General features: G+C 37.1%; 2 protein-coding genes across 3 annotated transcripts in view; one reads left to right on the top strand and one right to left on the bottom strand.

The window, feature by feature from the left end:
* The window catches only part of lmbr1 (limb development membrane protein 1), a 39883-nt gene extending 35413 nt beyond the window's left edge, over window positions 1-4470 (top strand). Inside the window, exons 16-17 of the mRNA XM_058781488.1 lie at window positions 237-398; window positions 632-4470. Coding sequence (XP_058637471.1) covers window positions 237-398; window positions 632-717 — 248 coding nt within the window. The 3' untranslated portion in view covers window positions 718-4470. The remainder of the gene's footprint in view (window positions 1-236; window positions 399-631) is intronic.
* rnf32 (ring finger protein 32) lies at window positions 4132-14111 on the bottom strand. Of its 2 annotated transcripts, none has more exons than XM_058781487.1 (8): window positions 13986-14111; window positions 12506-12761; window positions 12280-12422; window positions 9798-9830; window positions 9561-9685; window positions 9342-9450; window positions 6608-6781; window positions 4132-4797 (listed from the first exon to the last, which is right to left on the bottom strand). In XM_058781487.1, exons 1-8 carry the CDS (start codon window positions 13992-13994, stop codon window positions 4582-4584), a joined length of 1065 nt encoding a protein of 354 aa, XP_058637470.1. In that variant the 5' UTR covers window positions 13995-14111; the 3' UTR covers window positions 4132-4581. The 2 variants fall into 2 exon arrangements, with proteins under 2 accessions (XP_058637470.1, XP_058637469.1); XM_058781486.1 differs by lacking the exon at window positions 13986-14111 and adding an exon at window positions 13714-13969.
* Between the last annotated feature and the right edge of the window lie 338 nt (window positions 14112-14449).

The raw sequence follows: 14449 nt of genomic DNA, 5'->3' as shown, positions 1-14449 counted from the left end.
CTGATTAAGATGGAGCTGTAGTCCTTGAAGTGTCTTTCAGAATGGCCTTCTTTTTATCATGTCTTCATCATGAGCCCTCACCTGCTCTTTCCAACCAACCATCTCCCCCTTTCTTCACTCTTTGTTTTTATTTATGCTCGAGACTTTGACAGCGAGTTTAAAATAGCAAATCCTTTTAAGAAACTAAAAAATAGGGAATCTGAGAATTGACCATTTTTCTGTCTTGTTTTCTGCAGGAATAACAAGGTTTGATCTCCTGGGTGATTTTGGACGGTTTAATTGGCTTGGAAATTTTTACATCGTACTTTCGTACAATCTCCTGTTTGCTGTGGTAACCACATTGTGTCTGGTCCGAAAATTCACATCTGCTGTGCGAGAGGAACTCCTCAAAGCCCTCGGTAATGTATTCTGCCCGACTCCATTCTATTAGCACTTCTAATATCTTAGTTTAATCTCCAAATTTCATTCTGGTCTACTATCTTGTTCTGTACTTTTTTCTCTTTTTTATGCTCATGTCTTTGTGTCTATATATTCAGGGCAGTCCACAAAGCAGTGCATATAATGCATACTGTAGTTTTAGTTTTGAAATGCTATATTATTTGTCTATAATTGCTTATCTCTTTGGTTTCAGGTCTGGATAAATTAAATCTGTCCAACAGTACGACAGATGCAGAGTCAGGGAAACATGCTGTCAACGGGCATCAGAAAACTCTGTGAGAACAAAATCGAGCCATTCTCACAAACTCATGTTATGTGTATGCAGTTGGCTTTTTCATTTTAACGGTACAGTGGTATTTAATCAGAGAGCATCAAAAAAACAAAACAAAACAAAAAAGTTGAAGTGTTTAGACTTTGAGTAGTCAACCTACAAGACAGTAGAGTACATACCGCTGAACCTCACTGCAGAATGCTTCCAAGCTCTAACCAGGCTGAGATTCACTAAGATTTCATTTGGATTAGCAATGTTTGTTGTTCAGCTTATAAGTGCTTTCATTTCAATTCTCTTAAGTGAGAAAACGTTATTTTCTTGCTGACCTGCACACCTAAAAGGCCTCCTGACTGCACCCTTCAATGAGGGATTATTATTATATTTATTAGCTATAATTTTTCTCTAGTTTGGTTAGGGAAATATTAAGCTGTTTGCCAAGCTGATAATTTCATGTGTAATGAAGCATGCATTAGTCTCAATTAGGGCTTATAATTTTCCTCCTTAATTATTGTTTGATGACATTTTGTGCCCTTGTAGATCAGTATTTTGTAAAGTTCAATTTGGACCTCGTTAAAAATAAAAAACAGGTTTAGTTCCCATAAAAACAGCACACAAATGACATATAAACATTTTTGATAATGGCAAGAGAGGCACCTTTATTACACATGATATTAGTACTAATATTAGAAACTACATTCTCTGAAGAATTGCAGAGTGGTCAAATTTAACAGTGACAAAGAAATCGTTGCAGTGAGTCTAACTGAACATAGATAATCTCAAGTTAAGTTATAGCTAAGTTATGCTTTAATGCCAAATTAACTGGTTCTTATGCAAATGGGGCACATTACAAAATCAGTTCAAAAAAATCTACAAGCAAAATGTGATGGCCAGTCACAATGACAAATACTAATTGTCAGCATTGGTCTATAGCTGTCAAATTTATTGCTTGAATTTTGATATGTAAAGTAAGTTTTGTAGGCTGAAAACTTATTCTTTGTCTGCCATTGCATATGTTTACATTCACTTTGTTAAAATGAAGATCAATTATTATTTATAAGTTGATCAATTATAAATGAGGAAGCAATGTGATTTTAGTTTCCTCATGCTTTACTGTGACAATTCAGGTTTGTTGGATGTGACAGAATTAAGTAATGGGAATTGACAAGGAAACTCCCCAAACATGTGCCTTACTCACAATATTGGCATATACTGGGTAGTATTGAAAAATGACACAGAGTGAAGGAGCCTACCTGCCAAATTTCTTCTTGCACTGCAACTGCTCTTGTTGTTTTCATTGGTAGGCAGGGTTCCGATGTGGACATTATGGGTTCGAGTCACTACCAACAACCAGCTTAATATGTTACTGTGTTTACTTGAACTGGTTGCGGCAGATTGTGTTTTGGAATGTTGCGACCTGCCAGTCACTCTTGGCAAAATCACCTCAATGATTTAACACGTTTAATGGAGTGTAGTGTATTGTAGTCTTGAATAAGGGAGGCGACAGAATTGAAAAGACAGCAGAGAAATGCTGCTCTATTGTCGTAGTAGTAAAATGCACCAAATATTTGGGAGAAGGTGAGGCACAATCTTGGGATATGCTTCCTGTTCCTGTACTTAAATCTGCTGCTACTTCCTTCACAACATTTGATACTATACTATACTATGCTACATGTACTACGCAAACTAAGAGCATGTAACCAATAACATGCATCCTTTGAACTTGGTTATTGCTGCAGAGCTTGTAAGGATCTGTGTATTTGCCTTATTTCAACATCACTAGCAAAACAGCCTTCAAACATCTAGTCTGTACCTCTGCAGCTGCTTTGCTTTTTGCAAATGGCAGATTATCCATGAAGATATTTGTGTGTTTTTCCACTCACTCTCATGCTGGATTTTAAGCCAGCTCAGTCTGTTCGGTCTGATGAAATACTGGTCTACGCAGATCAAAGGCTAAACGCTTACATTATGTAGGATCTTGTATATAAAGGCTGTGAAAACAGGACTGTAGAGCCACATCAGTCCGATTCACATCTATTAAAAATTATTGTGCAGTGAAATGAATGTGAAGTCCGAGCGGAGTCAGTTGTCATTACGCATGTAGAACGCAGCACGACTCATTGAAGGGTCTCCTTTGTAGCTATGAAATACAGTGTCATACAAGTCTAAATGTTAATGTACAATATGTTCAGTATAGTTTCCAGACATTCCCATTCTGACGACAAAACCAATAGACTAAAAGAACATGACGAAATCTGTTTTGGCCATTCCTGACATTTCTCTTAGGGTTTCATGTAAAGCTAAACAGACATCCTGTGTTCAGTCTTCACTTTTCGTCTCTTTATCTATGGCAAGCCTCATAATAATGTAAATGATGTATTTACATGTATATACAGTATATTTCTTCTTTTTATTTTTGTAGAATGTAGATATGAAATGGCCTTTGAGCCTCGTTCATACTATGCTATTTGTGGAAAAGGCCAGACAATTAGTTATTCAGCATTTGTTTATTGTACAAAAACAAACAAAAAAAATCACCTCTGATGCCTTAAACAGGCTTTCTAGGCTTTTTTTCGTTTTTGTCTCCTGTTGTCCAGTATTGAGGAGACAAGTTATGCATGTGTGAGATGTGCAAATGAGTGAAAGAGTGAGACAGATTGTTAGTGTGTGTACCTTTTTATTGACTAATTCACTGTGAATCCCTCTTGTGATTGTCAATAACATGGCATACCAAAACGACAGGGCGTATCTTTTAACTCGAACTGGCCAAAGTCAAAAGAAACTATCAGGGCACTGATATTGAATATAAGTTTGGGCAGAAATCATTTTAAGAAACGGATTGAATTTTGTGTCTGCAGAGGTGTAGGATTCACATGAGGGACACTGAATTCAAAGCCTGTGAAAAGGTCATTTAAAAATCGACACCTCAGTGGGTTCTGTGGTTCAGTTTGATGCATTGTTTTGTGGTTTTTATTGTCATGGATTTAAAAAAGTTACATGTAAAATATATCTTTTCTTCCTGTTGATTTGCACAAAGAACATTTTGTAAGAATATATCTGGGGAATAAGTGTGGTAACTCATTGAAGTAAGCTTTGTAATGTTTTTCTTTTTCTTTTTTGTGTGTATGTGTATTAAACTTTAATGTCACTTTTGTCTGCACAAACTTTGTAATGCCAGAGCATCTTATGTCATTAACTATACAATACTAAATTCTACTTTGGCTTTAATTTAATTAGTTTTTGAGGAATGTTGCTGTTGCTTTATGCAGGACAATGACTGGTGTGTCAGTTGGTGTGGTGGGTTTCTCAAAATAGAGGCATTAGCAGTGATATACTAGAAATAACTGTGAAAGAAAAAAAGCTGATTCATTCCATATTCCATAATCTGCTTGTCTGTACAACATTGGTACAAGAGTCACAAAAAATGTAGTACATCAGTATTTCAGTTTATTAGTTAGTAGTTGAACTGTTGACAGCATTTCATTAGAAAGTGTCCTGTCTACACACCAAAACGGCTTGTTTGTTCATCATACGCTAAACGGCTGTCGGTCTCATTTGAATTCTCATCTTCAGCTCCAAGGGAAAGCTTAATTCTGTTTCCATTTTTGCCAGTTGCTTCTTTTACATGTGTGAATGTATTTTCAGAATGTTTTCTCTCTTGTATTTGTAGAGTTTAATTGCATATGTTTGTGAAGCAAAATGTTCAGATTGTCTTTAGTTTACTTTGTATTTCACTTCAGTTTACAATAAAGTTTGTGACTTTTGACAGTTTTTATCGTACTGTTTGATGATGTAGAATCGCAACGTTGGAGAAGTTGAATTTGTCTCATTCTATAAACTAGAACATCAAGACAATCTAATAAGTATACTGATCTCTAATTTGAAACAAGCATTTTAGCATAGTGTGACCGGCAGAGCGGGCATGTGGGTTTCACCTCATGGCAGAAAAGCTCAAAGGCTTGCAGACAGGGTTCATGGAAGAGATGGGAACAGGACAATAATAGGACATTCCTGTCTTCCTTAGACGAGCCATTGTGTGAGCCCAAGCGGTTCAGGCAAATGGGGCAGTCCTGAACGCCACGCTGAACAGCCTGGTGGAAGCAAGAAAAAATGTGTGAGTACGGACAAACAAGTAACAGTAGTATCGCTAGTGAGAGTTGCACAATGCTTAAAATGCATCTATGCCCATCCAGTTGCCTTCAATGAGGTGATAAATGTCACCTACATAATTCATCATACAGTATCCATTTAAAATTTGTACCCAAGGCCTGTTACGATCAAATGTTAATTATGCACTTTCCGTAAAATGTGCTGTCAGGGACAAATCTTGACTTTTAAGAGACTATAACCATTCAAAATGCACAATGATTAATGCTGCAAGACACCACACTGACACCAGCAATCAGTAGTGCCACTCAATCAAATTGCTGCTCTGCATCTGTTGATTAGACGCCCATTTACATTTTTCATTCCTCGCTGAAAATTCAAACTGATTCTCACCATTAAGTCTGTTGATCGAGATTGAACGTAACTGACTGTGCTGTGCTTGGTGCTAATTCGGGCTAGATTTCCTCTGGTTAACTGGTTTGCTGCTCAGTTATAATCAGTTAATACTCAATTATTAATAATGGTTCTTTTTATTATCGATGTTGGAAACAGTTTTTGCTTAATCTTTTTCTCAGGATTCTTTGATAAAAAGAAAGTGCAAGAGAATAGCATTCGTAACATTATGGATGTCCTTACTGTCACTTTTGATCAATGTATCCTTACTGAATAAATGAATTACATTTTTTCTTGAAAAATAAAAATAAAAAAATAGAACCAATCAGCATATTAGAATCATTTCTCAAGAAAAGGACTAAAGCCTGGAGTGATAGCTGCCAAAATTTCAGCATTGCCATTTTAATTAGTAATAATATTTCACAATATTACTTTTTTACTTTACCTCTGATAAAATGAGTGCAGCTTTGGTGAGACTTCTTACAACAACAAAAAATTCTCAATTGTTTCAAAAATTTATTTTGACCGGTAGTATAATCTTAATTTGTCTTTAATCATCAAGCTAAATTCTTCTATTATTTCCTTATGATTATGATGATTTTATTAACAAGCATTTGCTTTCCCGGCCTCTGAAATGCTCCTGTGAAATGAAAAAAAAACAAGCCCGTGAACAGACGCACACCTCGTGTTTTCCTGCTCCATTATCAGGGAAAAATGATTAGCAGATTTATGACTGCTGTGTGCAGCTCGTATCACAGTTTTAGTTCAGTTGAGACTAACAGAAGGTAGGTGTGCAGCCATAATCATTAACTGACTGTCAAGCTTCCTTTATTCAGCAAAGGCCAATCGCTTCGCACGAGAACATTTCATAATTGTTCGTTCTGTTTGTCTGGGTGGGAACGGGTTGGTTCTGACTTGAACTCTGCTAACTCTAGGTTTGAGAGTCTCAAGTTATCTGCCCGACCTCTCATCCAGAAGATAAAAAATGAGCGTTTCCTTTTTTAGTGGATCACTGCCATTGGCTGCCTCAACACAATAACAATGAGGCCCACTGAAATGCCAAATCTTGTCTTCAGCTCGCATGTAATGAAAGGCTAGGCGTGCATTATCCGCGCAGCTTGTGTTTTTTAGTAAACACGGTGGATTATTTCCACTCATTCATTAGCAAGGTAAACAATCATCTCTTGGAGGGTTTGATACTGTTGAATCGGAACATCTGTGCCGCCAGCGCGGCTCGAGCGCTCTGGGACAGGTGGCGGCACGTCGGGTGAAGGGCAGGACCGAGGAGCGACTGCAGAGAGGGATTAGAGGCATTGATGAGCTGCTCTTTTATAAAAGTACACTGGTATTTCAGTCTCCGTCTGCATGTGTAGGTGAAGGAGCAGCGGCATTATCGCAAACCTTCTCTTGAGCTTCCAACCAGTCCTTAGTCTCCAGTTCAGAAACACTCGCGTACTTGTCGTCGAAGCGGCGCAGGATGTCGTGGCTCGAGGCCATGGAGCGATCGATATCGCTCAGGAAGGCTTCCACGTCTGTGCTGCATGACTGCACCAAGCTGTCGTTCATCTCCTGAAACTGATTAAGGAAACGAATGACATGAGAATGGGTTTCGGTCAGACATGACAAGGCAAACTGATGTTCCGTCGTAACATAGATCAATTCTGAGTCTTGCGCTGACAATGAAAAGCTGTTAACAGCCAGATCAATAGCAATATGAATGGATGTATGAAGGAAACTTTCTGGACGATCCCAGAAATTGACCTGCAAGATTAAGCATGCACAGGTACGCACACACATCCTGTGGCAGCTATTGCAACGAATGACATCAGTGGTTTCTTTATAGCTGTATTTGATCAGTAATTAAACAGACGTTAAGCGTTCCACGGAGTTCAAATGTAGACCTTCCTAAAGAAGGACAAACAACACTTGGCAGTGTGAACTCTGCCTCCTCGCATTCAGGGAAAAGAGAGGGCAGGTGCAATCAATCTTAATGTCACCAATTTAACTTTCTAATATGTTGACTTAGTGAGGTACCTGAGGGAAAGAAACGAGCGACTAGTTGATTGAAAACCTATCTAAGAGCAAAGCGATAAGCATACTGCATTCTTTCTCTCTTTGTTCCCTTTTTTTTAGCTGGTTAACTGCTTCCTGGTGTGCCAAAGTTCCAGACAAACATGCAAAAACCACAAATTCAAAATGATAATAAAAAAACACTTTATTTTAGGGTCTCTTAACTAGTTGCTTGTTAGCATGCATATTACTAGAATATTAGAATACTACAATACTAGAATACATGCATATTACTATTCATAAGCAGCAAATTAGGAATTTATTGAGGGAAAAGTCATAGTTAATAATGAATAAGTGTTCCCTATTCTAAAGTGTTACCAAATGATCAAATGCATGCCTTAAAAGCACTGTAAGTCGCTTTAGTGATAATGATAAACTTAATTTATATAACCCCTTTCATTTTACAATAAAAAAGCATTACAATAAGCACTTCAAATGAAAACAAGTAAATACCATAATAATAACATACAATTAAAAATTAAACCTACTTTGAATTGATAATAGAAGATAAAACAATACATCAATAATACATAGAATGCTTTGAAAAAATAAATTTGCTAATTAAAAGCTTAAAGAGTTAGTTCACCCAAAAATGAAAATTCTGTCATTAATTCCTCACCCTCATGTCGATCTAAACCCGTAAGACCTTCGTTCATCTTCAGAACACAAATGAAGATATTTTTGATGGAAACTGAGAGCTCTCTGACCCTCCTAGAGACAGCAACGTAATTAACACGATTAAGGTCCAGAAACGTAGCAAGGAGATCGGTAAAATAATCCTTGTGACATCAGGGGTTCAACCGGATAGGTTTTCTACGTTGTTTACGCTTTGATTTGAATGAAAACAACATATCTGCATGGCGCAGCTGACACAGAACAGCGCACACGGTTTACGTTCAGTGGATACTCTCCAAAATGGCGCTAGGGTGACGCAGAGGAGACAAATTGTTTTCTTTGTGTACAAAAAGTATTTTCGTAGCTTCGTAAAATTACAGTTGAACCCCTGATGTCACATGGATTGTTTTACCGATCTCCTTGCTACGTTTCTGGATGTTGATCGTGTTAATTACATTGCTGTCTGGGAGGGTCAGAGAGCTCTCAGAATTCATCAAAAATATCTTCATTTGTGTTCAGAAGATGAATGAAGGTCTTACGGGTTTGGAACGACATGAGGGTGAGTAATTAATGACAGAATTTTCATTTTTGGGTGAACTATCCCCTTAAGTAATTGTTTTAATTCATTAACATATTTAGTGACCTTTGGATAAGGTGTTTGCTAAATGAATACATTTGATGTAAATGTAGATGTTTCCCCCTTTTCATTCCTGCCACTATAAACTAACTTGCCTTGTAAGAGAGCACTTGGCTATTAGTTGTTTAGCAATCACAACTGAACCATACTCCCTAGTAGCAGACAAATGAAAATAAAAAATATATTTTTTGCAATACTGTCACAGGGGTCAATGTATACATCTGTATGCTTTTAAATAAGCTTTTCAAAGCAGTTTGAGAATATGGCTTGGAGTCTGGAATACTGCTGTCAGTTCCAGAACCGTAACCGAGACTTGACAGTTGCTGCCTCACTAGATGGCAACCTTTGCTTTCCCTGGGCTAATGCATGGGGACTTCTGTGTGGGATAATGAGGGGTCTGCAGGGACAGACGTCTGTGTCAGCGAGGTCCCTGACCAACAGCTTCTAACCACTTTCACCTGCTATCAGTATCCTGCACTCTGAAGGGTCAAAGAGTGCATGAAAACTGCTATGGAAAATGACTCTTTAAAACAAACTTATTAAGCCTTCAATTCTAAACTCACAAATCGTGTACAAAATTTGTTATTTTTCATTTGGGGCTTTACTCTTTTCATTTTGCAGAATAATCAATGACAAATTCCAAAATTACCAGACAAACCATATTTCTGGCAGAAAAGTTCAAAATATTATAAGTATTCTAAATATATCAAGAATACAATAATCTAATTAATGGACTGAAAATGCTATTGTATTGAAGAGACCGAAGTGTCAATTAACAGACTAAAATGGTCATAATGTCTCAATTAATGTTACCTTTTTTTCAAAGAATACTCGTCTTAATTGTTGGTCTTTCGGCGGCACATACTTCTTTATGTTGCTGTACCATTTGCGAACGAGGTAGCCACGCCAGAAAGCCTGTATTCTGAGATTTGAAAAAGAAAAACCAAACACAAGAAAACAATGACAAGATTGGGAATGGGAGCAATTTAGATGGATGTAGATTGTCCATCTGCATGAACTTCACATCTTTACCTGACAGCACACTTTTCCCGATAGAGACGAGCACCATCATAAATCACCCTTGTCTCATACTGCTCCGTCCTGCACATCGGGCAGCTCTTCCTGCCTGAGAACTTCTCAAATGACTTCAGACACACCTGAAATTAGTGGCACAAAGGGACTAAATCACAAACTCTAAATGATTTTCATAAGGTGTTATCAAAGTCTCCATGCCAATTAATGATGTTGGAAGGATCTGTAATGACTTACTTTGTGAAATACATGAGAACAGGAGAGTAGAACCTAACCAAAGACCACAAAAAACATCATTAAAGAAAATCCATAAAAATGCTGTCCTTTAATTAGCTATTCTATAAAAACATTTAGTTGATCAAATGCCAAATGTAGCATGAGTGAGTTCCAGCATATTACTCAAAAATATACCATGATAATGAATCGATCAAGGTGGCCAGTGTGTTTATGTACAAAAAGATGTGATATTCTTGATTAGTCACCAGAAATAGCAGTTATACATACTGTCTGTCTGCTGCCTATAAAACTCAGTTTAACTGCCACCAGTTTGTCTGATAATCTACATGCATTCAGTCTTCATTATACTGTATTCATGCACAAATTTCTCACATCAAATCAACAAACACAGGAGCAGGCGAAGCATCTAGCTAACTTGTTAACAAATACAATAGCTCCAAATTTTGTCTTCTATATTTATATTATATTAATATTTCTCAAATCAATTTGTATTAAGTAGTTAATAATATTTCAGACTTTCAATATTCTTTTGTTAATGCATAAGCTGATCTATTTGCATACACTTTATTAATATTCATCTCTTTTAAAAAATTGAGTTTATGCCAATAATAATTATTTTGAGAATCATACCTCAAACTAATACATATACAAAATATTTAACAAATTATAATATATATTAATAGAATATATCAATTAACATTGCTGTTTAACCACAGTGTTTTACATCTTTTTTACCACATCTTAGTAAAATAATGTGAAACCATTACATCTATTACATTAATATTTACATCATGTGACTAAGGCACAGCTTGCCTTAGTCACATGGGTCATTTTCCCAGCATTCTTGAGGAGACTGGCATCTTAAAAGGGAATTGGGAAGCTGTAAAAATGGCTGGTTGACCTTCCATACTGACCTACATCATTCACGATACAGTTGAGTTACGAGACATTATGGTAAATTTGTAGAGGTACAAGACACAAAAAAGTGTATTTGTGTAAATCTGGGAAAAAGCAAGAGCATCTGTTGACTGACAGAATTGGAGGGCACAGCAGGAACTCGTGAAGATAAAAAGAAAGAAGATGACATATAGTAAGTTAAGTTCTCTCAGGGACAATCAAGAGTGCTTATTTCTTTCCTACTTTTGTAATTATATTTCTGCATAAAACAGAGAAATATAATACATCTCTTTTAGAACATTTCCATAAGAGTCTTCATACTTCAGTTCATACTCAAAAAAGGGCTTTCCTTCCTTAAAGGCATAGTTCACCCAAAAATTGTCGTTCCTTCAGACATCTTCAAAACACAAATTAAGATATTTTTGGTGAAATCCGAGAGCTTTCTAACCCTCCCTAGACAGCAGTGTAACTACCACATTCAAGGCCCAGAAAGGTAGTAAGGACATCACTAAAACAGTCCATGTGACATCAGTGGTTCAACCATAATGTTATGAAGCTACATGAATACATTTTATGCGCATAGAAAACAAAAATAACGACACTTTATTCACAAGTTCACAAGAGTTCTATGACACTTGCACATGATGTTGCTGATGGGAGGAGCCGCCGTTCTGAAGTAGAACCCGAATGGGCTTTTTGTTTTCTTTGCATATAAAAAGTATTCCCGTAGCTTAGAGAGTACTTCTCGTAAAAACTCATCTCTATGCAGGGCCAGAAAGCTCTCGGATTTTATAAAAAATATCTTAATTTGTGTTCCGAAGATGTACAAAGGTCTTACGAGTTTAGAACGACATGAGGGTGAGTAATTAATGACAGAATTTTCATTTACTTCACCCAGAAATAAAAATCATTCATAAATCATACATTTCTCATTTTCACGTCGTTATAATCCTGTATGACTTTCTTTCTTTTGCAGAACACAAAAGATATTTTGAAAATTGTCTCAGTGCTTTTTTTTTGTCCATACAATGAAAGTCATTGAGGTGCAATGTTGCAAGGCTGAGTAAATGACTGACTTCCAAAATATTAAGAATACTGATGCTATAAATCCAGCTTCAATTCACACTTTCATGTATTATGTAGCTTACAGAAGCTGCACCTTATCTTTGCTTTGAAAGCACATTTTGTGAAAAGGTTGTTTTCTGTAGTCCACAGTGCACGCTAGTTCAGCAAGTCAGCAATAACAATTTTCACAAAAGGCTGATATTTAAATGGCAATATAATAACACACATACTTATATAATATATGATCTCATTAAATGCTAAAACTCTTTCGTTGTATCGTGCTGAAAATTATATTTTGTAAAATTTTGGGATTGCCCCATGAATCACATAGGCTAAATGGTCTCTTTTGGCTCCAAAATGGTGAAATTCACCAAAAGTTGACAACGATAAGTTAATTTTGTGCCAACAATAATCACTGCACTTAACTGTCAAATGTATTCAAATGCATTCAATATTCATGTGGCTCAAAAATGAGAGGGCACATACTGTGAGTGGGCACGATGCCTCTGAATGCAGTTACCTGAGGTTGCAGACGAAACTCCTCCCTGCATATCACACAGGGCTGGGTTGAGTCTCCCTCCTGGATGGACCTGGATTTGACCTCTGCCCACTCCTCTGCTGTTAGTCTTCTTGAAGGAGCTGCCACCAGACCCATCTTTTGGGCTGCATCATCAGCAACAACTGAACATTAGCCAATGTGAGCTTTCAGCAAAACCTAAGCATGAAACACAATAATCGCAGCCTACCAAGAGTCAGAGGTGGAGGGCCACGATCCAGCACATACTCTCTCTCCTCTTGTCCTTGCGTTTGCTCAGGACATATGATGCTCTGCCTTGTGTTGTGATTTCTGTGCTTCCTACTAATATGTGCAGCCCCACAGGAAGCGTCTGATACGGGTAGGTTATGGGCAATGTTTCGAACAAGAACGCTTCGTGTGATATGGTCCTGTAGTGCTACAGCTGCTAGAGTCAGCCTCCCGCGCTCTGCTTTACAGCCGAATCCCTGAGGAACATTGAGCTGTCAAACTCAGTTAATACACTGTAAACCAGTTTAGACTACCGGTCTACTGCTGCATGAGGGCAAGAAGCATGTTTCCATATTGATGGCAATCCCAGTGTAACTGTGAATTCTGACTAAACAGCCTTTTTGTCAAGGAATCTACTGAATAATTCACTGAAATTTAATTATATTAAAGTGGATGCTGTTTTTTGGGGGGGGGGTTTCAGTGACTAAATATTTTTCAAGGGTTCTTAAAAGTGTGAAATGGACTGATATTTACTCTCTGTCTCCTGCATTTGATGAGTACTCAGTCGTGACAAACATTCTTGAAACTGAACGCTCATGAACAAAGATGGCAGCCTTCAGGTCACATACTTTTATGGGGTCCTTCCTTCAACAGTCTAGATGAAGATGAATGGCTGTAATGCTAAGGTATTACAGACCTAGCTGACTTTTTGTCTTGGTTTAACTATTGACAAAGGGCTATGAAGCATTACCAAATTTGAATCCAATTTTTTCAGTCCAGTTCAAACAAATCTTTAAACTTAAAACTGTGTTCAATAGCTGCACTGAAGTCTGTCATATTGATATGGAGAGTCTGGGAATTTGAGACTGTGTGTCTTACAGCAAGTTCCTTTTTTATGAGAAGATTGCATGTTGTTAAATTGAACGTTGCGTCATATGCCAGTGATTTATGAGCACCATAACAATGGTAGATTATATTGTTATGATGATGATGATAATGATTATAGGATTAAATGAGCAGGACAGAATTCGTAAAGCAGAAAAGATTTTTAGTCACCAGCCTCATAAAACTGTCACGATTGTAGCATTTTAAGTAACTATTATGCGGTTTATTTTACAACGTCAATTTATCTTACACCTGTGTCTCACAGAGATATGAACACAGAGATTAGCCTACACACATCTTACGAGCATAGATATCTATGCTTACGAGAACTTGCGAATGTGTCGTTGATATGGCGGTCAGTTGTTTTCCGTGGCAACCCAACGTTACACCTGACTGTGTCGGAATCAGAACAGTAACCATAACAGCTAGCAAGAGCGCGGAGACTAGCGGGAAAACAAGACAAACGTTATCTTCAATAAATGAGGCGCAAAATAAGCAGGGGCGCATTTTGATAACCTTACAAGTCACCCTCTCAAACTAGCTTAACAACGCAGAGATGATCCTCAAAAAGAGTAAAGAAAAGAAAAGCACCTCACCCGCGGCATTGCTGTCCACAGAAACACTGTTTACTTGGTCGCTATGCAACGAAGTTCCATTCAGTGTGACGTTCCCACGAACTCAACTAGTTTTTCTGATTGTCAATATATCTGATTACAAATGATGAATTGAATAGTGGAAATACTTTTAAAATTGAAATTCAATTTTATACGTTTTTAAAACATTTACTATGGGGTCTGAAAACAATTATGTTCTTTCTTTTTTTTTTAAATATGCATTCATAAATAATTTTTTGGCTAAATAAATTAAAAAACAATCATGTCAAGTTTATGGATTTTGTTAAAACCACTATAATTACAACAGCACCAGGAACAATCTTCCTCAGTCTAAGCACTAGCTAAATTTGCCACCACAATGGTGAACAAATGGTGAAAACAGAACATTAAACACTAACTGTCCTTTTTTCTTATCTTCACAAAAGAATCATAATAAAACCTTTAAA

This window comes from Onychostoma macrolepis, chromosome 07, assembly GCF_012432095.1.
Source record: "Onychostoma macrolepis isolate SWU-2019 chromosome 07, ASM1243209v1, whole genome shotgun sequence".
NCBI classification, from domain to species: domain Eukaryota; kingdom Metazoa; phylum Chordata; class Actinopteri; order Cypriniformes; family Cyprinidae; genus Onychostoma; species Onychostoma macrolepis.
This window is presented reverse-complemented; position numbering and strand designations above follow the sequence as displayed.